The sequence below is a fragment of the Simochromis diagramma genome, unplaced genomic scaffold (genome assembly GCF_900408965.1).
Source record: "Simochromis diagramma unplaced genomic scaffold, fSimDia1.1 OVJJ01000293.1, whole genome shotgun sequence".
Classification (NCBI taxonomy): domain Eukaryota; kingdom Metazoa; phylum Chordata; class Actinopteri; order Cichliformes; family Cichlidae; genus Simochromis; species Simochromis diagramma.
Window position 1 is genome coordinate 22,977,695 of NW_024386801.1, and position 26,403 is coordinate 23,004,097.

Sequence of the window (26,403 nt, forward strand, 5' to 3'; positions counted from 1 at the left end):
TTTCTGAAGAGGCTTTGTGTAAACATGTGGGCAGTTGTGAGCTAACCCAGTCAGTAGCCTATGTACAAACATACCTTGGAGGCCACTTGGTCTTTTGAAACATGAGCGATGTTCAGTTATAGAGTCAATGCTGCATCATTTATTTCCAAGGTGAGGTGAGTGTGGAACTAGTAAATACATAATAGAGAGCCTTTTGAACAAACTGTTACCTGGCTATGTGGCATTACAAAGTTTTGATTATATAGAAAATTATGTGGATGATGTGTGCAAAAGTGAAAAAAATTATGTTGAAATCGTGATTGCCAGCGTAATAAGTATGCCATGTTAAACAAGAGTCTACCTATTAGCCTCCTTCTTCCACACTGAGGGTGATGAGATGACATTTCTAGACATCACGTTGTTTGCTTCCGGTCCACATAGATCATATTATACATATATACAGGTAAACTGACTCTAAAACCTGAAAATACATGTAGTGGTTAAATATTACAGACAATATTGTTGTCACTCTACAAAATCATTGCGTGGTGACGTCATGGTGACATCAGCTGCCAGTAACAGCATTTATATTGTGCTTTTCTAGTCTAACTGGCCACTCAAAGTCTTTCAGACTACAAGCCACACATAACCACACAGTGCTTTATTTTATATAATTTAAGCACACTATCTACCTCACATCCATGAGCAGTCTTTGGACAGTGGGAGGAACACGAAGTGAGGAAATTCACACAGGCACCAATGCAGGAAATGCCATATAGAAAGGCCGTGATATCTCAAAGACTTGAATCAGAACCCTTCCTGCTGTGAAGTGACAGTGCTAACCTCAGCGTCACTTTAATATTTTGTCTGATTTTGTTTTTCAATGCAGGTGCATCCCTGCATTGTAACAAGATGATAAAGGTTATCAGTTCATAAGTGATTTTACTGTTGGCTCTTTAGTGTATCATTACAAGATGGAAAAATCTTAATTAGGTGACAACATATTCCATTTCAGACGGTACAGCACAGTCATGACCAATACGAACACGTGTTTTGTTTGTTCTTCACTATATCATAGAAATGTCTGAAATTAACTACAAATTTAAATACTTGAAGCTGCCAAATGTCTGAAACACAATCTGTTCCACTACGAAACATTTCTGGCACGACTGTCGTGTAGAGGTCAGCCCTGTTGCCTCACAGCAAGAAGATTCTAGGTCTCAATCTGCCAGCTACCTGAAGCATTGCTGTGTGGACTTGGCATATTCTTACTGTGTGATCTCTCCAGTATGCCAGGTTCAAACCACAATCCAAAAGGCATGCATAGAAGGTTCATTGGTGACTTTAAATTGGTCTTAGGCAGGAACGATATTCTGCCTCTGTGTCTTGGCTGTAGGTGTCCACTGATTGGAGTAACTTCGTTTGTGGCTGCTGTGAGCCACACTTGTTTTCCATCTTTCCCCATTTTGTCTTTTAGGTCAACAACTAGAAAAGACTCCAGGGGGGATCTTTTTCTAAATTCATTTTGAGTTCCTGGGGGAGGTGTTACACCCCTCTGCAAGCACTACCTGCCTTTAAAGTGGCACTGCCAATTGACTGGGTTTAATTGCTAATTGTCTGTACTTGACAAAGGGTGGACCTTGTTATGCTCTCCTAACTGATTCCTTTTTGCTGTCATTTTTCAGCTTAAATAAAGTTGTGGTTTCAGTCTCCATTTTATGTTGTGGTTTATGAACCAGGTCATAACACAGCCCTGTAATGGACTGGTGATCTGTAGACAGCTGGCACAGGATCCCTGCATTCCTGAATTGGACAAGTGGTTAAGAAAATATCAAATCTTTTTCATCGATCTGTACCATTTTCTTACTTTCTACTTAATTACTTAGTAACATTTCAGTTTTATGGTTGTGTTTAAAGTTAATCTAGACAAAGGGTTTGGCTTCATACAGAAAAATGTCGGCAGTGTCTTGAGACAAAAAAAAATACAACAAACTTGTTACTTTTATTGAATTAAACATGAAGCCAACATCTTTTGCCTTTAAAAAAATAAACTTAGCACAAAAGGAAGTTTGTCTTTGGTCATTTATTTCTTTGTAACAATGTTTCTTGGCAATGAATATTATACTGGTGGAAAGTCTGTTTATTTCACCTTAAATGGTGCTTGAGAAACTTGCTGAATCATTGTTGCCAATGCCAAACAGTTTATTCTACTACTTTGTTTAGTGTTCTTTATTGAATCGGATGATTGAAGTCCAAAGAAACAACACATTTGGGGAATTTAACAATTTATTCATCTAACAAACAAATGCACACACACAAACACAAGACAGAGCGAGAGAGAGGTGCATACCTGGAAATCATGTGACAGCTCAGGACAAAAGCAGCTGTACTGTGTAAGCAGCTCTTTAGGTCTGTCAGGGTCAGGAGGAAGACGAAGTTTGTTTACGTCAGTCTCCAAGTCATCATCCTGGACAAAGATGCACACAAATGCATAATGACTCATGAGTCTTCAATATATACTCACAGCAGTATATATCAAATCCACCGTACTGCAGCTACCTACCTGTGGAAGGTAGCTGCAGTACCCAGAAGGTATGCACAGGCCAAAAACCAGATTTCAAACCATAAACTTTCTTGCAGTGAGGTGACAATCCTAAGCACTCCATCTGCATAGACTCACATAGTCTCTGTTGTTGGCCTCATGGTTATCTTCAGCTTCTTCAGCATCGCTCTCATCACTGCTCTCATCTACAACACATATATACACAACAGAAAACCGATAAGTTAGAGTGACTGTTGACTCCAAAGTAAAATTACAATCATAATGGACATTTAATTTATATAGCACATTTCATTATACTTAAACTTCAATTAGGTTTATACTTAAACAAATGCAAAGGACAATGTTGAAATGTATTGACACTTTGATGAATAAAAATTAGATTAAAATGTTCTGAAGAGACAAGATCCAATCAGAACACATCAAGTTGTGTAAAGAGGTGGAGTGAGCTTGGAAGTGATCCAGTCAGAAGTAATCTCCATGTGCAGCGAGGTTGGATGTGCACAATTTGATCTGCCACCAACAAACAGGATGGGAGCGGGAGATGCTCCCATGACACCTGTTTTTCATGAAAATGTAACAAAATATCAACGTTTGAGAGGATGAGAAAAGCACATATATGGACACGTTTCATTTCATCTCAAGGAAAATAAGATGGTTTGTTACTTATACACTCTATATTTTAGTCAACTGAATCAACTTCAGATTTACTCTATTACGATCTTATGATATTTAGTCAACTAAAACTAAAAGAATTTAGATGCCGAAATTATGACTAAAGCCAAATTACATTTTAGTCTAAAGACTATGACATAGATTAAATCAGAATTTACTGTCAAAATTTACATTGCTGTACTGAACTGGAAGATAATGAAGTGACTTCAGTACTGGGGTAATACGTTTAAATTCCCAAGTATGTGGACAGAACTCTGGCTGCTGCATTTGTGCTGCTTACAGTCGTCCTGCAAATGGAGCGTTACAGTAGTCTAACCAGCCTGATATGACTGCATGGGCCAAATTCTCAGAGTCAATTTTCTAACTTGAGATATTTTTGAAGTATAAAAAATTACTCTGGAAACATTACTGAGCAGAGCTGCAGTCTTACACGCCTCTCTGCAGCTTCTGTCTGCTTGTCTCCAAAACCCCATCCCCCTGCAGCCTGCGTCCGCTCCCAGACAAAAAACAAACAAAAAGCTGTGTATGTTTGTTTGGGCCTATCTCTGTACTTGTAATGTATGGAGATCAGCTCAGATAAAATAATTATTGCGGGTGATTTTAACATCCATGGAGATACTAAACATGACAGCCTCAACACAGCATTCCATCTATAATTGGAGTCAATTGGCTAAAGAACCCACCCACCACACATACTCTAGATTTTCTTCTAAAACTGATTATGGAACTGATTATGTCTCATCATTTTCTAATTACATTTAATTTTATTAAACGTTGGCCTTGAGGTCAAGGTCACCGGGATTCAATCTTGTTCATTTTCAGTAGATACACCTATGGTATAAATATCAAAGTGCTACGTTGCCTCATTCTCAAGTTATTAAATCTACAAACGTGGGTGTCCACGCTGCCTGCTCACGCAGTGGGGTGACGAAAATACCCCATTAACCCTTAATGGAATAAAAATGGCAAGTCTCAGACTACATAAGATTAACTAAAGATTTAATTAGTCTGTTTGGGGCTCCTGAGGTCTAAACAGTTTTTGGAGGTCTATGAATCCTGGGACTTTACCTGGTGTCTCACTAACATCCGGGAAAGCAGGTGTACCAGGCAGGAGAAAGCTATATGCAGACTGATCTGATGTGACTGGTAGAGGAATTCTAGGAAGACACTTCCTCATCAGCTGCACGGATGGCTCCACCAAACACTCCAGATTTTTGCTTAATAAACATGTCTGCACAGAAACAAACAAGAAAATTGAAACAACATGAAAACTCCAGAAAAATGTGAGCTAACAGATTAGTTTAATGTTAATGAATGAGCTATATTGTACCAACAGAATGCCGAAACCTACCCTCCCAAACTCACATTTGTCTTTCATTCATTTTGTCTTTTGTATATTACAGTTTATCATTTTTATGTGGTTTTCTTTTCTCCATTTTTCTTTGGATTTTCTGGTTGATATTCTCCTTTATCTCTATTAAAATGAAAGTACTATAAAATTTGAGCATATTCATTTCCTTGTAAATGAGCAAGCTTGCAAATTCCTCAGGGCATTAGTGAATCATTGCTGCCATTGTATAGCAAAAGAGCTTAAATAAATGTCATGGTAGATAGTACAAAAACAATAAATACAAAGTGGCAAATCAAATAATAACTGTAGAGAACATAAGACAAGTAGCAGTAAAATGCAACCCGGTTTTTAAAAGGACAGTATTAATGCAGCAGGAAATTGTTAATCTGTTGATTTAGCACACTGAGTGGTAAAAAAAACGTTTTAATTGTAGTCATTGACTTGGCTGAATGCACGTTCAGCCCTGCTGTTCTGATATAGCTGCAGACTAGACCTCTAAAACTTTAAACTGGATACATTTCAGCATTAAAATTTACTGTCCCACAGCCTGGTAAAGAAGAACAGGAAATTACTGCAATTTGCCACAGACCAAAGTAAAATTGATGTGACTGGCTGAACAGGTAATCTTAGTGGATGTTCTGTGTTTCCAGCAGTGTAAAACAGACTCACCAGCAAATCAGAATCATGTATAAATACTTGATTATACATTAAAATGATACATTTCCTAAATCACCAAGTTAACATCAGCTGCAGTCTCAGTGCTATTTCAGGCTTTGAGACTAAAAAATAAATATAAAATTACTGGCAGTGGCCAGGGGTACCCCTCAGATGCAAGATTTTCAGAAAATCTTTTTTCGGAAAGGTGACCTCTGACCCCTGACCTTGATGTCTAGGACACAGAGATTCAAACTAGTCCGTGATTTTTAGTAGCTACACCTATGGTATCAATATGAAACTAAATTTAAAAAGAAATCCATTAATTTGCTCTTGCATTCACAAACTTGGGTGTCCACATTATCCACCTGCCTGCCTACCTAGCAGGGTGTCAACAATACCCTTTTACAGCTAAGGGTTAAAAAACTTAGTCAACATACAAATTAAATATGAGATCAGCAAGTACAATGTAGGTGTCCTGTGTTAGGATCACATATTGATCCAATCAAATTTTTGTGTTTATTGCCAATAAAGTTGTATCTCCTGATGCTAAACATCATCGATATTCACTTTGGCACCATGGACACACCCTTCAACAAAAACTTAAAAATCTTTGCAATTTAGCATGATAAATGCATTTAGATTAGGTTGATCAAATACAACCGAGTCGAGTCGATTTAAGTAGGTACTAATGGGAAAAGGACTATACTGGCACACAGGCAGTTGGTTTCTACCTCATGAAGTCAGATTAACTTCACCTAGAAACAATTTGAACTCACCTGTGCAGTTTGATATAGGAGTCTGATACCTCCCTGGGATAGAAAAGCCTGCCTGCCTGCAGTGCTGTCAGTGGCCTTAAGGAGGCAGCACAGGAGTGCATGACGGATTGCTATGGCAACATCTTGGTTATCTTTGCTATGCCAGTCCTCATAAAGCCACAAGAAGCCAGAGATGTATCCTTTAGATACCGCAGAACAAACATTTGCCTCTGTGAAGGAGAAACAGACAAAAAAAAGCAGGAAAGGACATAAGTACATTAACATCTTGGATCATTTTTTCTTAATATATACTATATTACTTCAGTAATAACTGACTGGAAGCAGTGCAGAAATGCATCTATGTATTCCAGATAAACTAGAAAAGTGAGAATGCCCTTTGAATAGTCTGAACTATTTCTAATCTCATTAGTGTGTAACTTTGTTCACTTTTAGCAATCAAAACAAACAAACAAACAAGAAAATCCACTTTTCACGTAGTGCGGAGTTTTTTGCAGTTCTTACATTGTTTAACAAGACGACTGCATTCCTCAGAATTAGACATGTAGCCCCAAATGATTCAATATTAAGTAAAATATTTCATCTTACAATTTTAACTATTTCAAATATATTGTAATGACCTGGCTGGGGTTGTTAGCCAGATGCATTCTGGGTATTGTGTTGTCTGTGTTTTCTATCATTCTGCTAGTTCCTATGTGTTTGATTCGCATGTTGTGTTAGTGTTATGTTAATGTAAGCCACAGTGAAGTTGATGTGTGTTCTGTGGAGTGGGTTGAATTGGCGTGGTTGGCTGACACCGCGACTCTATGTGGTGGGAGCGTGATAGGGGTTCGGTGTCAGCAGCATTACGTTGTTGTAGAAAAAGATGGTAAATAAATGACTGGTGTGAACCACTACTGCCTCCTGCTGGATCATTTGGGGATTATCAGTCTGCTGCTGAGATGCTCGGGGTCGTGCGGTGTATGAGGCACGAGCGCTCTCCATCCGTTGCGAAGTTTAGCGATAGCCGCTAGCGCCCCGCTAGCCGTTTAGCTAGTGAGCAGTTTAGCCAGTTTAGCTCCACTAACCCACGGTCGTTACAATTGGTGTCAGAAGTGGGATTCTGAGTGTCTAGCAGACACTATGGAGCCGACCATAGGCGAATTAGAGCGTGTAATCCGAGACAACTGCTCGCTTCTGGAAAGCATGGCTGCCGAGACCCAGCGGAGAAGACCCGAGCTGGGGCGGCCAGAGGGCCGCAGCGCACCCCGGAACAGCCACCCCCTGCTCCCCCTGCGACGGGAGGGGAGTCCTGGGGCCGCACCACCGCTTCCTGGCAGGACGGCTGCTAAGCTACAGCACTACACTGGGGCGACGCAGCTGGAGCCGTACCTGGCCCAAGTCACGCTGGCTGCCACTCACAACGGGTGGGGTCAAGAAGAGACTGCCACCCACCTGGCGCTTGCACTGGAGGGCCCGGCGCTCCAGGTTCTACTGGACCTGCCCCCAGAGGAGCAGCGCGACCTCCAGGCTCTAACCACGGCGCTCGACAGACGGTTTGGACAGAGACCACCAGCTGAACAGAGCAGGGAGGAGCTGACTCGCCGACGCCGACGCGAGGGAGAGAGCCTGGGGTCCTTTGCTGCGGACGTCCGCCTCTATGCCCGACGGGGCTATCCGACGTTCCCAGGAGCGGCACGAGAGGAGCTGGGTCTCCACGCCTTCCTGAGGGGCCTCACACCGGAGAGGCTGCGACAGCATGTCCGGCTGTCATCCCCCCGAGACCTGGAGGAGGCATTGAGGGAGGCTGAGCGGGCTGAGGAGGTGCTGCGGGGCGAGCCAGTGACCCGACGATCGGTCAGGGTGGTCGAGCGAGAGATGAGCGCGTCCCAGTCGGATGAAGAGGAGGAGGCCAGACGAGCCCAATCAGAGGCAGTTCCCCGTCGGAGGCGCCGGACGGACTGCTGTTATCGGTGCGGGGAACCCGGTCACCTCGCCCTGAACTGTCCCGCACCTAGTCCTCGGAGCCGAGTGACATCACCGACGGGAAACGGCCACGGGGTGGGACAGTGAGGGAACCCCCACCCCAATCATTAAACCCTCTCCGTGACGCTCATCCCGTGGTGGGCCGCTGTGGGTCCACCCGTGGACTGTACCTGGACTGTATAATTGATGGACGGTCTTGCCGGGCCCTGGTAGACACGGGGTCCACCATCTGCTTGCTGCGGAGGGGGGTGCTTCCGAAGACGGGCGGCTCATTGCCGAGAGACTGGACCCCTACCCACACAGCGTTGTACACTGTCACGGGAGAAAAGACTGTGATGCCGGGGAAAAAGACTCTGCAGGTGGTGGTGGGAACGAACAGTGTGAACCATGAGTTCTGGCTTGCCGACATAACAGACGAGTGCATTGTTGGACTGGACTTACTGGCCCACTGGGGGGCACGGGTCGATGTGCCGGGAGTTGCCATCCACCTGGGTGCTGAGACCGTGCAACTCCAAGTGGGCCGCGGTAGCCAGGGACAGACCCCCACCCCACCAGCACCCCCAAAGCCCTCGCGCCCCACAGCTCCATGCCACAGCCAGGGGCCAAGGGCGGCAAGGGTGCGGAAGAGGACCCAGGGGGCGAACCTAAGCAGGGCCAACATCCCGCAGCCTGAGTCGCTGCCTAGCTCAGCAGTCTCCCCGTCACCTGAGACTGTCGCGGCAGTAGAGGAGCTTGGGCGGTGGAGTGGGGTACACCTCAGTGCGACACAGCAGCGGCAGCTGCAGAGCCTCTTGGCAGAGTTTATGGACACTTTTGCCGCCAGGGAAGAGGACTGCACAAGGACGGGCCTGGTGCAGCACACTATAGACACTGGAGCAGCTGCTCCAATCCGGCTGCGGCCCCACCGCCTGCCCCTCGCCAAACGCCAAGCTGCCGAGGAACTGATAAAAGAGATGGCAGCTAATGGCGTCATTGAACCCTCGGATAGTCCATGGGCCGCACCTGTGGTTATGGTGAGGAAGAAGACAGGGGGGTGGCGCCCTTGTGTGGACTACAGGCGTCTGAACGCGGTCACCCGCAAGGACTCCTACCCGTTACCTCGCATCGATGACGCACTTGATTACATCGCAGGGTCCAGTTGGTTCAGCTCGCTAGACCTCCACAGTGGGTACTGGCAGGTGGAGCTCGCTGCTGAGGCACGGCCCAAGACTGCGTTCACCATAGGGCAAGGACTGTGGCAGTTTAAGGTGATGCCTTTTGGACTATGCAATGCACCAGCCACGTTCGAAAGGTTAATGGAAAGGGTCCTCAAAGACATTCCCCGTGCCCGCTGCGTGGTCTATTTGGATGACTTGCTGACTCATGCTAAGGACTTTGAACAGGCCGTGGCTAACCTACGAGAAGTTCTGACTGCCATCCGCGGGGCCGGACTAAAGCTGAACCCGGCCAAGTGCAACCTTCTTGCTCGCCAGGTGAAGTTCCTGGGACATGTGGTGAGTGAAAAGGGGGTGGCTACTGACCCCGAGAAGGTGGTTGCTGTGGGGGACTGGCCTCCCCCATCGAACGTCGCCGAGCTACGAAGCTTCCTGGGGCTGGCCTCCTATTATAGGAGGTTTGTAAAAGACTTTGCCACTGTCGCTAGCCCCTTTCAGCAGTTGACAAACAAGGGTCAGCGGTTTGCTTGGACGGGGGACTGTGCAACGGCCTTCGAGCAGCTGAAAGCTGCCCTGGTGAGTGCCCCGGTCTTGGCGTATCCTGACCCCAGCCAGCCTTTCCTTTTGGACACTGACGCCAGCAACGTGGGGGTCGGAGCGGTGCTCTCCCAGAGGGGAGAGGCTGAGGAGCGAGTGGTGGCATACTACAGCTGCAGCCTCAACCGGGCCGAGAGGAATTACTGTGTTACCCGGCGTGAACTGTTGGCTGTGGTCCTGGCGGTTCGTCATTTCCGACCTTACCTCCTGGGCACTAAGTTCCTGCTCAGGACGGACCACGCCAGCCTAACCTGGATGCTGAACTTTCGCCAGCCGGAGGGTCAGGTGGCCCGGTGGCTGGAAATACTACAAGAGTACGACTTTGAGGCCCAGCACCGACCAGGACGGCAGCACGCCAACGCTGACGCCCTGTCCAGGCGTCCCTGTTCTGCGGATGAGTGCCGGTACTGCAGGCGCCTGGAGGAGCTGGACCGGGGTCCGACATCGGCAGCAGCGGAACCTGAGGGGGTGGATGAAGGGCAGGAACCTTTCACCGCGGCGGAGCTACAGCAGCACCAGGTGAGCGATCCAGCGCTGGGGATGGTGAGGGACTGGATGGAGGCAGGGACACGGCCAGACTGGTCCGCCGTGTCTTCCCAGGGGCCCGAGACCAAGTCGCTGTACTCCCAGTGGAACAGCCTGGAGCTCCATGGCGGTGTAATCTACCGGCGGTGGCGAGCGCCAGACAGGGGAGACGACATACTCCAGCTCCTGGTTCCCCGGGCCTTGCGGCCTGAGGTCCTCCGCTGGGTTCATGGGGCTGCAGGTACCGGCCATTTTGGGAATGGCAAGACGGTGCGACGGCTGAGACGGCGGTTCTACTGGCCGGGGTGTCGTCAGGACGTGGAGATCCATGTCCACTGCTGTGACGACTGCACGGCGCAGAAAGGTCCCAGCCAGCGCTCCCATGCCCCATTGCAGCAATACCTAGTTGGGGCGCCAATGGAGCGGATCGGAGTGGACATCCTGGGTCCGTTCCCGGTTACTGACGCCGGCAACCGGTATGTCCTGGTCGCGATGGATTATTTCTCAAAGTGGCCAGAGGCGTACGCGGTGCCGGATCAGAGTGCGGTGACGACGGCGCGGACTCTGGTGGATGAGATGTTCACGCGGTTTGGTGTACCGGAGGAGCTCTATAGCGACCAAGGGAGGAATTTTGAGAGCCAGGTGCTGGGAGAAGTGTGTCGGAGGCTGGGGGTGAGAAAAACGAGGACCACCCCCCTCCATCCTCAGAGCGATGGTCTGGTTGAGCGGTTCAACCGCACGCTGGCCACCCAGCTGGCCATCCTGACCAGCCAACATCAGAGGGACTGGGACCAACACCTGCCCCTTGTTTTGTGGGCGTATCGAACAGCAGTGCAGGAGTCAAGTCAGTGTACTCCTGCAGCGTTGATGTTCGGAAGGGAGCTCCGAACCCCGGTGGACTTGGTGTTCGGAGCGCCCCCTGAGCCGGAGATTGCTGGTGGACCAGAGATGGACTACTTCCGGCGGCTCAGGGAGCGGTTGCACACGGTGCATCAACTGGCAAGACGGACATTGGAGGGAGCCGGGGCCCGCCAGAAACGGGCGTATGATACCCGTGCGCACGGTCCTGTGCTGGGGGCCGGAGATCGGGTCTGGGTGTTCTGCCCCCAGAGGAAGCGGGGGCTGACCCCCAAGCTCATGAGCCACTGGCAAGGCCCGGGTGAGATCCTGGAACAGCTATTGGAGGTGGTCTTCAGAGTCCGGATGCCGGGGCGGGGAAGGCGGGTGGTGCTACACAAGGACCGGCTGGCGCCATACCATCCACTTGCCCCCAACCCGCAGGCTGGTGTGCAGCCTGGGGACTCCTCGCCCCCTACGCCCGGCCCGGATGGGGGCGCCATGGCTTCCCAGTCAAGGCCGAAGCGTACTCGACGCCGGCCCGGACATTTGCTGGACTACAGAGTGGACAGTTAAGGTTGTGGGGACACTAAACCTTTTTGGGAGGGGGCTGTGTAATGACCTGGCTGGGGTTGTTAGCCAGATGCATTCTGGGTATTGTGTTGTCTGTGTTTTCTATCGTTCTGCTAGTTCCTATGTGTTTGATTCGCATGTTGTGTTAGTGTTATGTTAATGTAAGCCACAGTGAAGTTGATGTGTGTTCTGTGGAGTGGGTTGAATTGGCGTGGTTGGCTGACACCGCGACTCTATGTGGTGGGAGCGTGATAGGGGTTCGGTGTCAGCAGCATTACGTTGTTGTAGAAAAAGATGGTAAATAAATGACTGGTGTGAACCACTACTGCCTCCTGCTGGATCATTTGGGGATTATCAGTCTGCTGCTGAGACGCTCGGGGTCGTGCGGTGTATGAGGCACGAGCGCTCTCCATCCATTGCGAAGTTTAGCGATAGCCGCTAGCGCCCCGCTAGCCGTTTAGCTAGTGAGCAGTTTAGCCAGTTTAGCTCCACTAACCCACGATCGTTACAATATATATATAGTAAATGCTGCTGGTGTGAATGCTTCCATGAAGCACTGAAATACTGTAATCATTAGCCTGAATATTTTGCCTGAACAATTTAGTCTGAGAGGAAAACTGTTTGGATTCCGACTGACGTAACCTTCCTTTCACCCTGTGACAGCTGGAATAAGCTACAGCACCCCTGAAGTGGATAAGCGGATAAAATTGGGTGGAAACATGGACATTTTTCTTTATGTAAAATAAATCACACAAAAAAAACTGCAAGCCATCAGGGTCTCTGGCAGGGCAGTGACTGTCTAAAAGGTCACTGCCCAAGTTCAGTTAGTTACAGCGACTTACACAGATGCAAACAATGACACTTATTGGCTGATTTCAGTCTCCACACTGTGGGTCCCAATCTGAACCCCAAATCTGACTACTGAACCTGCTTGAAAATCAGGAAAATAAACTTACACAAACTTTAAGCCTTTTAAAAAATATTTATCTGTCAGTGCCATCACAAACCACACACTTGTATATTTTTGGGTCAGTCATCTAGTAAGTGCATCATTCTCCAGTTTACAAGAAAATCCAGAATATTTAAGATGCCATTCAGAATGTCACTCGGTCCTTCTCTGCATCTTTCTGAAGTGCACATATCACATCTTGACAAACCAAATCCACACACACAGCAGATAAATAAGCATTGCTCCAAATGATATAAAATTAATCCATACATTTTGTAAATTCAAATGTGTAATAATGAGAAATGACACAGGGAAAAGATATTGAACACATGAAGAAACAAAGGTGCAAAAAGCCATGAAAAGCCATGACACCAGCTGAAATCTATCAGTAATTAGAAAGCAATCCTGCCACCTATTACCAAGGTGTCACACAACAGGGAATTATGAATTTTGTGGACAAGAGGAAATGTTTGAACATGTTAGAATGTGGGAAATATAGACAGGAAAGGCAAATACTCAAATCTGAATTACAGAAAAATAGAGTTCAATTAAGGATAAAAGAAATATTACAAAGGAATACAAGTAGAGGAATACTCTTAAGATCTTTAAAACCTTATTGATTGCATTGGTTACAGAACAATTTCTGAACTACTGAAGGTTCCAGTGAGCACTGTTGGGGCCGAAATCCAGAAGTGGAAAGATCATTTCAACATAAACCGGCCACGGCCAGGTGTTCACCACAGGATGTCAGACAGAGGAGTGAAAAGAATTTTCAGAAAACTTGTCCAAGAGCTACAGCAAGACCTGGAATCAGCAGGTACAATTGTTTCAGAGGAAAAAAAAATAAGTAATGCACTCAACCACCATGACCTGTATATACACTCACCATGCAAGACTCCACAGCTGAAGAAAAAGGATGCTGCAAACAACATTTAGACAAGCCTGTGAAATACTGGGAGAATATAGTCTGGTCAGATGAGACCAAAATTGAACCGTTTGGATGCCATAAAATGCGCCATGTTTGTAGCTCAAAGGTCAAAAGGCACTGCACATCACCCCAAAAACACCATACCAACAGTGACGTTTGGAGGTGGGAAAATCATGGGGTCATTTTTCAACATACAGCACTGGTTTGCTTCGTACAATTGAATGAAGGATGAAAGGAAAAATGTAGGGAGACATTCTTGATTAGAAATCTGCTGCCATCTTCCAGGATGATTAAAATGAAACGAGTGTGGACGTTCCAGCAAGATAATGATCCCAAACACACAGCCAAGGAAACTCTCCATTGGTCTCAGGGAAAGGGGAAAGAAAGCTGCTAGAATGGCCCAGCCAATCATCTGACCTGAATCCAGTTGAAAATCTATGCAAAGGATTAAAGCTAAGAATTGGAGTTCATAGAAGGAGCCCACAGAACTTTCAGGATTGGAAGACTTGTTGTTTTGTGTGGAGAAATGTGCCAAAATCACACATGAGAAATGCTTGTTACGAGTTTATCTACACAAGAGATGTCTTGAAATTTTTGCACGAAATATTAAATAGATTGTAAATACTTTTTCTGTGTCATTTCTTTTGTGTGCTTCATTGTGTTTACACTACAGTGGATTTGAAAAAAAGATCAACATGCGATTGAACTGCGCACTTCCAGGTTTAATTCTGTGATTTTTAACAGATATCCCATTAACTGCAAACATTTTGATTAAATATCTGGAATCGTTTACTGTTGAACTTGGAATTACCAGGCTGGAATTTTCAATGTGAGTCAAAGAGACAAGAAATTGAAATAGAGTGAATTGCCAACAGACTAAACAGCTCACCAACATCATAATCCCTGAAAGACAACCAAGGTGAAAGCAACCTTCAGCTGCTCCTTTCCTTCTTAGGCAAATGTGAGTTTTTGGCCTAAAATGGCCTGAAAAATAAAGTAGATCATTACAAATCTTTCATTGATTAAGAGAACACCTTTCACATCATGTTGGAAAACCAAGAACAGTTTTCAGGAGACAGGTATATCACTGAAAAAGTCTTCAATCAAAAAATGCCGTCATGAATACAAATGAAGGGCATTTACGACAAGGATTGAACCAGTGGTTACACTCGAGAACAAAAAGCCCACATTAGACTAAGATTGACTGTGTTTATTGATGGTGTGAATGTTGATAAGGATAGCATGTATTCTGAAATGTACAGGGCTATACTCAAAAAAAGAGAATATTCTCCAATTGCCAATTTAGTCACCTGAACCCAACAGAGCATACGTTTCAGTTACTGAATATAAAACTGAAGACAGAGGCCCACGGGCAAAGCATCTCAAGAGAGATTTGGTTTCCATGGGTTCTAGACATTAGGTGGCCATTGACTGTAAAACAATACATATATTTAATAACATTTAAGTTTGTCAAATTGCTTTTGCGTCACATTACTGTTGCTGCTAAACCACTTATAAAATATAACGTAATTAAAGTCTAAATTGTGGACATTTACTTTTTTTGTTTCCTTTTTTTTGTCCCTTTATCGATCCCGCAGATCGATAAAGGCTACACTAGGAACTGAAAGCTGCAGAAACTAAAAACCTCACTAGGGCTGAGAAACACTGGGGAAGGAAAACAGATGCCTCGACAAAGAAACACTGACATAATATATGATATGCATAGGAGGGTAATTAGGGAAGTGGAAACACGTGGGGAAAAAACACTCAGCTAAACTGAATCTAAAGAATGAGACAAGGGAAGCCAATCTGAGCATAGTGCACATGAGACGACAGACTATCAAAATAAAACAAAAAGTAACAGAACACAGGAACACGGACTTGATATGGTAATGTCTGTCCATAATACTACTGTTAACTAGTATTATAGAAATCATTATTGAAATTTACTTTTCATTAGGTTGAGCTGGTTCAGCTGACATTGACCCCATATACAGGGCATTTGCCCGTAAAAAACTCACTGGGTTGTGTGTGAAGGTTCTCAGTCATCCAGGTCATCGTAGTCTAAGGAGCTTGGAAAGAAAAGCGTCTGGACTTCTTTAAGTTTTCTTGAAGACATTTCACCTCTCATCCGAGAAGCTTCTTCAGTTCTAAGTGCAATTGGTGGAAAGTCCCAGATTTTAAGCCCTATGGAAGTGTCCGCAAGAGGGTCATGGACTCCCTATTCACCCTCTACCTAATCGCACAAGCCAATGTGTGAAAACAGGTGTGGGTCACAGTCAGCCAAGGTTTTAGGTGGACCCATTGTGAAACCTTGCCCAATCCTATCATGTAATTTACTGAGGTCAAATGACCCAGGATGTGAGTGGATGTTAGTTCATGCAAAGATTTTGTAAAACCCTTTCAATTAAAGCTGAAAGTCTGCACTTCAATCATGTTGATTTACATCTACTGTGGTGGTTTACAAAGACAAAACTTCAAAACATGTTTTTCTGTCCCAAACATTATCAAGGGCACTGTATATATCACTCCACTGGTTCATTTCTCTGATTAGGCGAAGGGTCTTTGATTGTGCAGAGCCATTATCATCTTTAGAAAAGCAAGTGCACACTTACTTTATTGTGCAAAGCAGATCCTAAACTGGCAAGCAAAAGCTTAACTCTAGTTTTAGGAGAATAATACTTGTTTCCAGTCTGAATTTCAGCAATCAGTGGGACTCACCAGCTGCAAAGCCTCCTACCCTTTTATCAGCCCAGCCCCTGATGCATTGTCTCAGGGAGGTATTTAGCAAAGATCACCCTTCAGTGCTGTTATGACAATGCCATAGACCTGCAATCTGTTACTATTCTTCTGTCTAGTTTTCATCTTCACTCATTAGATAGAGAAATAAATCAATGACCTGGTTACAGGTATTGTCTGTCTTGGTTTCTGTTTTTATTCACAGATAATAAAACCTTACCTTTAAGAGGGCCACATAACATTACCATCAAGAACAAATATGGCTCTACTCTGCTTTCCCACCGAACGCTGGCTGGCACCTGACTGTTACTTTATCAGTACATGGAGTACTTAAAGCTACATCCACATCAAACTCTCCACCAGATTGTTCTGTCAGCAACAGTAGTCAAATGACTTTAGTCGTAGAAGTGGCAGTCTTTAGCTTCTAGTGACTTATCCTGGCTGAAGTTAAAAAATGAATAAGTTTAATAAGATGTTTTGCCAGAATATTGTTCTAAATTTTCATTCGGATTTAAAAATTAAGGGAATAATACTGTTGATAACTGGATCTAAAGCAGGAGGTGCCATCAAGTATCATAACTGCCAATTAATTTTTCACATCACTGAGAAGGAATTTGGGCCCACTCTTCTTAATTCAGCCACAGTGGAGGGGTTTCAAGCATGAATTGGAAGACTTGTTGTTGTCCAAAATTATTATTATTTTTTATTATTACTATTATCATTATTATTATTATTTATTTTTATTTTTTTTATTTTATTTTTTTAGTCATTTAGAGGTGGGCTAGTTGGTGTGTTTTAGATTAACGTCTTGCTTCAGGACATGAACTGATGGACTGATGGATTAGAGTTCATAGTTTATCAATTACAGAAAGTCATCCAGGTCCTGAAGAAGCAAAGCAGCTCCAGACCCTCACACTACCACAACCATGTTTCACTGTTGGTATGATATTCTTTTCATGAAATACTGTGATAATTTAATGTCAATGTAACACAGTCAAATCTTTCAAAAAGTTCAGCTTTTATCTCATCAGTGAACAAGAAGTTGAGTAAATTGTATTGAATCTAATCTAAAAATCTTACCGTCTTCCCTCTCTGTCAACTGCAGGTTGAATTTTTTATGGATGTCACCCAAGCCATGGGTCTGGTCTCACTGTAAAACATTTCAGTGTGTATCTTTTAAATAAAAATGTGAAAAGCCATTTTTACTTACAAATTGTAAATCAATCAGCGAAATATCCACTTTTATGCTTTTTGTTATTTTAATTTTCTTCATATCAACAACCATTTGACTGTAATGGATTGAACTGACACCCCCACCTCCTCCCACAAACAGCAGATTATGGAGCTTCTCAATGGTTCATGAAAGTTTGCTAATAGTTTTGCCATAACTTACTTTGAAATGTAAGACATTTAACAAAACTCAATTGTACATCATCATAAATTAAAGTGGGCATTAAAAGATTACATCATTATATTTATTTAACATCAGTAACAGATAACCAGTTTTGGATTTTCTTACAGTAGTAATCTGAATTGTTAATAATTGGGTTAGGGTCAGGGTTCCTTTCTATTCTTTGTCCATTATCTTCAGACTGATCCTCACTTTGTGAATGTGACTGAGTGGATTGAACCACATACTCTTACTCCTGTTTCAGCAGTTCCTGTATAGTGTCATCAGTCATGTCAACAAGTGTTTAGCACAAATTCAAGTTCAAAAAAGAGGGAGCCTTCATTTTATGCACAAGAGTGGAAAAATTGTGATGGCTAGTGTTCTTGCCATAAAGACCTTAAAAGTTGGCAAAGTGGCTGAGCAGACCAAAGAGGATAATGAACCGCCAGAGATATAATGTCATTCTGAAGAGTTTCTGTATCCATTGCAAAAGGCAGCAGAAGCTCTTGCTGTTCACTAGTGAGCAAGTTGTCTCATGCCATGTTATTTGTGATCTTTATGAATCATGCCATGTTATTTGTGATCTATTCTATATCCACGTCAATGTGATCGTGCAGAACAGTGGTTCTCAAACTGTGGTACACGGGCTCCCTCTAGTGGTACGTGGGAAGTCTCCAATAAAATTTTTATGATTAAATAATATACCATTTTCTGCTTGAGGGATTTCTGAAAAATTAAAACGTACAGCTCTGTTATCACTTCCAACATAAATGGAAACTAAACAGCAGTGACGTTTGTAGGGTTACTGAAGTTGGGCTAGCTGGTATAAAACGATGTCCTGCGTGGTGGCTAGCTACACAGCTATGGTTAGCTTAATATAAGCACATTAACACAGTGAAGCTGGAGCATGAACACTAACTATTTTCCACTCGATAACAGTTGACATGAGGGTTCCCGATGGTTAGGGACAAATGCAATCGCATGTCAGGATGATGTAAACGGACCAAACTTCAGTCAGGAGAACAACTGAGATAATTCATCACAATACGAGGTTAGTAATTAATATACTGCTGTAGTTACATTGTAAGGTTTTAAAAACTGGGCTTTAAAATAAACAGTGTTAATAAAAACCGTCAGAGGCTGACAGTGATCACTGCCTCTTTTAGGGTCTTGTTCAGATTAAATAGAACAAAATATAAAGCATTAAAACATGTTAAAAACACAACAGCCTTGATAAATGCAGAGTAGTTTGGACCCGGAAGCAGGATTCATACGTCATCACTTGGAGACTGGATAACCTACCTGCTGTGAATGTTTTAATGCAGTACAGCTGTTATTATCACTTGTCACATCCTGTTTATGACAGTTAAAATAAATAACATTCATATAAGAAATAAGATTGTCTCATGTAAACTGTATGTGGTGTTAAATAGGCCTCTACTACTGTACTTTAATGTTGGTCATAAGGGTGGTACTTCAAGATCCACATATTTTATGAGGTGGTACTCATTGTGAAAGGTTTGAGATAGTGATGTGCGGATCGATACTGAAATATCGATTCCTCCGATACCAGTCATTTATGTTCTAGAATCGATTCTCACATTAAAATATCAATATTTTAGTAATTTAGGGTAAATTTGTAGTTTATCATTAACAGGAACACAGTGGGAAGAAACTATATCATTCGGATTGTCTACGTTGGAAGGAACTACTTTCTCTTCCGCCTTCCATAGTCATGTGTGAAATACGGCTGTATAAATGTGTCGCAGCCCCTTGGCGTGCGCACTCACAACAATGGCTGAGCATAAACAGAGTCATGTGCAGACGTATTTTACCTCCACAAACAGCCGAGACGTAGTTTGCGATACATGTGGCAAGACAGTGAGGTGTTGTGGCAACACCACTAACCTTCTCAAACACCTCAGAGTAAATCATATCACAGATTATGACGAGCGTATGTTGAGGCGAACTGAAGAGGAGGAGTGGACAGGGACAGGTGCTGCTAGGGGGAGACAGACATGTCTCGCGGAGTCCAAATAGCGCACAACTTCAGTTTTTTTTATTTCTATATGATGAATTCTGCATTATTAAGTGATAAGAATAAGTAATCTGATGTCCTGTAATCATGATGACGCTATAATTTGAGATACAATAAAAGATACAATAAATAAAATACATACATGTACAAAGTATCGGTATCAGCTCAGTATCGTCGATACCACCCTGAATTTTACTTGGTATCGGATTGGAAAGGAAATCAGTGGTATCGCACATCACTAGTTTGAGAACCACTGGTGTAGAAAATATGGAAAACCCAACAACTCCCCAAAAGTGTCTCTATCGCCCCCTGGTGTCTGGCTGCAGTATTGTTCAAAAACCCCACACCCTCGACGTTAGAAGATGGAACGGGGACAAAGTAAAAGTTCTCCTGAGATAAATTTTTACAAAAGATGGTTTCAGCAATTATTATTAGTTGTTCTCATCATGTTGAAGGGTCTCCTTTATCATAAGTTTGATTTTAATTTGTTAAATTGATGCGCAACATCATTTTGATTGGCAGCTGCACTTACAGAGAAACTTGCATATACTGAAGCTAGAATAGAGATGCTAAGCTGAGTTTCAGCATTTACTTTCCAAAACCACAAGTTTCTGTTTCAAACTGATGGTGTGAGGTGTTCTGCGGTAAACTGGACTAGAAGGACCTGATGCATCATCATTGGGTAAGTTAAATGTGTGTTTGGAAGCTAATTAATGTGCTTAACTAGCTAGTTAAGACAAAGAGTCAGCTGTCGGGGAAAGTTGTTTTTGGCTAGCTAATTTGTGTACATGAATGAATTTTCCCTGACTGAAGAAATCGCTGATATTGAATGGTGATTAAGTCAGTGCAGTAGCTCAGATATGCAGAAATGCAGCTGAAGATGAGGCACTGAAACAACTGAAATGAGAAACAGAGAAAAGTCACAGGGCTGCTCATTCACTAACACTGTCATTACTTTACTTTTTTATGAGTATCACTCTGTAAGAGTAACAGGCTGTACTCTTCTTCAGTTCCTGTGCAGAGCTGATTATTAAATATGTCCAAACAGCATCATGCTTCCGTCTCTCTCCACATCTGCAAGGACAGTAGACAGTAACACCAATTTTTTTTCAGAAGTGTGGACTTCAACAACCACTCATTAATAGTGGCAAATTTAACACAGTATTAATGGAAGATCTGTTACTGATGACTTAAAATGTTCTTATAGTATTCTTCACTTTCAAACTAGCTGTAATATCAATTCCAGTTTCTAGCTGATATTTCAGTTTGTTAACCCAGCTCATGTCCACAAAATAAAAGAAACCGAATTAATGGCCAAAAAAACCCAAAGCCTAATAAATATGTTCTGAGTGAACATATTTAGTTAATATGTGCACTGAAGGACATATCCTGGTCCAAAAACAACTCAAAGATTCCTAACAGTGTTACTGGAGTCCAAGGCAATGCCACCTAGAGTAAGCATCTGGTTAAATACTGTATTTGTAAAATTTTTAGAGCTGAGTACAATAACTTCAATAACAACATTCCTGCAATTTAACTAATTGGGATGTGTTATCTGGCTTCATGGATAGATAAAACTGGGTATTATCCGCATAACAATGAAAATGTATGCTATACCTTCAAATGATACTGTCTCAGTGAAGCTTGAATAATGTAAGCAGAACTGGTCCCAGCACAGGACCTTGTGGACCTTACATGAACACGCAGAAGTCTAATAGAGAGACATGATTCAAATCACTGCAGAGCAGTACCTTTGATACCTACAGCATTTCTCTAACAAAATATTGTAGTCGACAGTGTCAAGCGTGCTGTCAGATCATTTGTAAACTGTACTGCTGTTTATATACTGTAGTGAATATCATGATGATCAGTATGTCCAGTTCTGGATGTATGTATTCATGTAGTTCAGTGGATTAGACATGTTTTGAATAAGCACTGACTTATATATAAGGTCCTCTAGTTCACAATTGCACGGCAGAGCACAGCAAAGTAAGCCATAACTTTTAAGGAAATGTCTGTAGAGCTCTAAAAATAATTTTAGCAAAGCACAGATCTGGAGAAGGATGCAGAAAAATGTCTGCAGCTTTGACAGTTCCATGAGCACAGTGGCCTCCATCAACCATAAATGCAAGAAGTTGGGAGCCACTAGGATTTTTCCTAGATCTGGCTATCCAAACAATCTGAGCCATCAGAGTAGAAGAGCCTTAGTCAGGGAGGTGACCAAAAACCGAATCGTCACTTTGACAGTGATCCAGCATTGCTCTATAAAAATGGTTGTCCTGCAGCACTCTGCCAATCAGGCCATGATGGTGTGGCCAAACAGAAGCCATAAGACACATAACAGCCTGGCCAAAAGGCAGCTGAAAGGTTCTCAGTTCATGAGAAACAAAATTATCTGGTCTGATGAAACAAGAATTGAAATATTTGGCCTGAATGGCATGCATTATGTCTGCACCAGACATCAATTGTCACCTGGCCAATACCATCCCTACAGTGAAGCATCATGCTGTGGGTATGTCTTTTTTCACCAACCAGAACTGGGAGACTTGTCAGGGTCAAGGGAAATTTATGCAGGAATGTACAGAGACATCCTTGATGATAACCTGCTCCTGAGAGCTCAGACTGGGGCATAGGTTCATCTTTCAACAGGAAAATGACCCTAAACACACAACTGTAACAAAGGAGTGGCTTTGGGACCATTCTGTGAATGTCTTTGAGTGACCCAGCCAGATCCCAGACTTGAACCCAATTGAAAATCTCTGGAGAGATCTGAAAATGGCTGTGCACTAGTGTTTCCCTTCCAACCTGATGGAGGAGGAGAGGTTTTACAAAACACAAACACAAAACACACACATATATGTGTGTGTGTGTGTGTGTGTGTGTGTGTGTGTGTGTGTGTGTGTGTGTGTGTGTGTGTGTGTGTGTGTGTGCAGAAATGTCAAGCAAACTTTTTTCTCTTTCCAATTTAGGGGTATTGTGTGTAGAATTTTGAGGTGAAAAAGGAATTTAATCCATTTTGGAATAGGACTGTAATATGACAAAATGTGCAGTAAGTGAAGCACATACATACTTGTCCTTTTCCCTAATCTAAATTGATTTATTTTGTTTTTGACACAATGCTTTTTCAAGTGAAAAAGCACTTGGAAAATTTTGTCAAAAACTGTCAATTCCGTTTGGGGATTATTTTGTCTTCATGTGTATATTCTCTTGTTTACATACTTGTATACCTTTTTGTTATTTCTTTCTGAAGTTTTGTATTCCATCTTTATGATGTTTGTCTATCAGGTTTCTTTGCTTTTCTATGGAACAGTCATCTTACTAACTTCTGTTTCCATCATATGAACAAAATCCTGGTCTTTAATAGCAGAGACTGATAATCCTGTGCATCCTATCAGTTTTTACAGTAGCTTCCTCTTTTTCCTGTTACTACTTAGAATCACTTAGAAGAGCTGCTGTCATTTGAGGTTTTCTTAACTGTGACGTGAATAAGAGATATAAAAATAAAGTTCTGTTGGGTTTTTTTGGGGGGGGTTTTGTAAAAACTGCATTACAGTTTTTCATATCTCATGTAAAGTTAATGCTACTTCTCAAATCGGTTATGTTTACTTTAGATGACCACTAGCGCTTTTTCCTTCATAGCTTGGCAAAAGTGCATCAGTAGCTCATAACATTATGTTAGCTTCAACGCACTTACCTTTTAAGGTGAATTGTCTGCAAATGTCGCCCCTGCTTTGCTGTGTATTTACTGGTGACAGTTGGTCACATGGTAGGGCATCTTGTATTCTTTGAGCTCAAGCATAAAATGTGTCTATATGTCTGCTGCTCTCTTTTTCCAAGGCTTTAAAAAGACTTTCATAATTAGAGTTTCATGAGTGATGGTCCATTGGAGCTGGTTGTACAGGCTTCAAAAATTTCCATGAAACCTCCTTTTTGTGCAAGGAAATTAGTGATGAATTCTGAGCTGATTATTATGAATATTTTTGTCTGGTTTTTCATTTGCTGAAGAACATGCATTACATTTTGCAATGCATTACTTAAAAAGAGTACTTAATTACTCATTGGAGAAAGTAACTCATTCCACTACTTGTCACATTACTTTCATGTTATTCCGTAGTATAGTTTGAACTGCATTGTCACATAAATATTATTAATAAATCTGGGGCTAGTTGAAACGCAGCCAAAAGAGACATGAATGAATGAAACATGAATCAATTTTATTGGAATTCCACATGAAAGACTAATACAAAGTGGTGTACATGTGAGAAGTGGAACAAAAATCATACATGATTCCAAACATTTTTCACATATAAATAACTGAAAAGTGGGGTGTGCGTAATTATTCAGCCCCCTTTGGTCTGAGTGCAGTCAGTTGCCCATAGACATTGCCTGATGAGTGCTAATGACTAAATAGAGTGCACCTGTGTGTGATCTAATGTCAGTACAAATACAGCTGCTCTGTGACGGCCTCAGAGGTTGGTCGTGTCCAAATTCATGGGCTGCATCCTCCTGAGGACGGATTTGTAGACCGATTACGTCATAGCGACGCGCCAAAGGCTGTCCAAATTCGTAGACTCCTCCGAATGCAGCCGACAAATGGGTCCTCCTTTTCCCCGAATTTGAAGGATGGGTCGGGTGTGTCCTTCGTGGCCTACCATATCCCAGAATTCGTAGCGCGGCCCAGCCAAACTCCAGTTTCCGGCAATGGCGGCCGCTACTAAGTTTTAAAATTACTCTTATTAATCGTTCTGGGTCACAAAATAAACTTTTAACATATTTTCAGGCGAGAATGTGGGTGTGTAAACTTCAAATATCTGCTCGGTTTATCAAGACATTGCATATTTGCGAAAGTGCTCCGACGTTTTCGGAGACGTCTGTTACCCACCAGCTTGATAGCTAGCCGAGAGTTCAAGGGTCACTGAAGCCGCAGAGAACGGCACAATTCCCGGCACATCATTTTCAGATCACCGCGGACTTTCGCTACTCAGGTTAAACGTGATATATAAGTCACTTAGACAACCTAAAAATGTTATTGTTGGGCTTTTTTCAGTGTTTTGTTTGTTTGTGAGTAAATCGGTTTGGCTGAGATTAAAGTTATTAGATTAGATTAGATAAAATAAAACTTCATTAATCCCCCGGGTGGGTCCCTCCTTGGTTTTCACACAGCTGAATAAACGTCAAACAGAAAACTGATTAAACAGAAGTGTGAGATGGTCGAGAATTTACTCCAGTGTCCTGTTATATTTTAGATAGCAAGGAGCAGACGGCTGAGTTTATTAAACTCCACCGAGACAGCGGTGACGCTAATCAGAAGGCTAGACCGTCCAATTCCACAGCCGTTTACTTCCGGCCTACCCGACCTTCTGAGGACCCGGCCCACGTAGACCGCGAAGGCTGGGTCCTCAGGAGGATGCAGCCCATGAATTTGGACATGACCGTTGTCTAAGAGAATATTGGGAGCAACAACACCATGAAGTCCAAAGAACACAGCAGACAGGTCAGGGATAAAGTTATTGAGAAATTTAAAGCAGGCTTAGGCTACAAAAAGATTTCCCAAGCCTTGAACATCCCACGGAGCACTGTTCAAGCGATCATTCAGAAATGGAAGGAGTATGGCACAACTGTAAACCTACCAAGACAAGGCCGTCCACCTAAACTCACAGGCCGAACAAGGAGAGCGCTGATCAGAAATGCAGCCAAGAGGCCCATGGTGACTCTGGACGAGCTGCAGAGATCTACAGCTCAGGTGGGGGAATCTGTCCATAGGACAACTATTAGTCGTGCACTGCACAAAGTTGGCCTTTATGGAAGAGTGGCAAGAAGAAAGCCATTGTTAACAGAAAACCATAAGAAGTCCCGTTTGCAGTTTGCCACAAGCCATGTGGGGGACACAGCAAACGGATGGATGGAGCCAAATACAGGGCAATCTTGGAAGGAAACCTCTTGGAGTCTGCAAAAGACTTGAGACTGGGGCGGAGGTTCGCCTTCCAGCAGGACAACGACCCTAAACATAAAGCCAGGGCAACAATGGAATGGTTTAAAACAAAACATATCCATGTGTTAGAATGGCCCAGTCAAAGTCCAGATCTAAATCCAATCGAGAATCTGTGGCAAGATCTGAAAACTGCTGTTCACAAACGCTGTCCATGTAATCTGAATGAGCTGGAGCTGTTTGCAAAGCAGAATGGGCAAGGATTTCAGTCTGTAGATGTGCAAAGCTGGTAGAGACATACCCTAAAAGACTGGCAGCTGTAATTGCAGCAAAAGGTGGTTCTACAAAGTATTGACTCAGGGGGCTGAATAATTAGGCACACCCCACTTTTCAGTTATTTATTTGTAAAAAAAATGTTTGGAGAGGTGAGCGGAGCCACCAAACTGAAGGAGTCCTAGTAGGGCTTCTACAATGTTGCATAGAGATCAGGGGCAGTACCCCTGGATTGGCCGACCGGGGTGGTGGTTCCCATCTTTATGAAAGGGGTCGATGAGGTCCACCCCTTGTCAAATTTTAATCTATTTTGTCGACATTTTATTGAAAACAATTTAAATAAAACATTAAACTGTTTCTTCAATTTTAAGCTGCACTTCCAATGTTTTTTGTAATGTAATTTTGACTATAGTAGCAAAAGCTTGACAGCTGAGAGAGTAAATTCAGTCTTCACCTCCAGTTTTTAAAATGACACTGCGCAATGCACATATACTTTTATTACACCTCTAAA

At 43.2% G+C, this 26,403-nt stretch overlaps 1 protein-coding gene across 4 annotated transcripts in view; it reads right to left on the reverse strand.

Moving 5' to 3' along the window:
- LOC120730308 (cytosolic carboxypeptidase 4) overlaps window positions 1-26,403 on the reverse strand; it is an 80,783-nt gene that overhangs the window by 25,080 nt on the left and 29,300 nt on the right. For all 4 annotated transcript variants that reach the window (XM_040026605.1, XM_040026604.1, XM_040026603.1 and 1 more), the window contains 4 exons: window positions 5,999-6,207; window positions 4,283-4,445; window positions 2,660-2,727; window positions 2,330-2,446 (listed from right to left, as the gene is read on the reverse strand). In XM_040026605.1, the coding sequence (XP_039882539.1) occupies window positions 2,330-2,446; window positions 2,660-2,727; window positions 4,283-4,445; window positions 5,999-6,207 (557 nt within the window). The remainder of the gene's footprint in view (window positions 1-2,329; window positions 2,447-2,659; window positions 2,728-4,282; window positions 4,446-5,998; window positions 6,208-26,403) is intronic.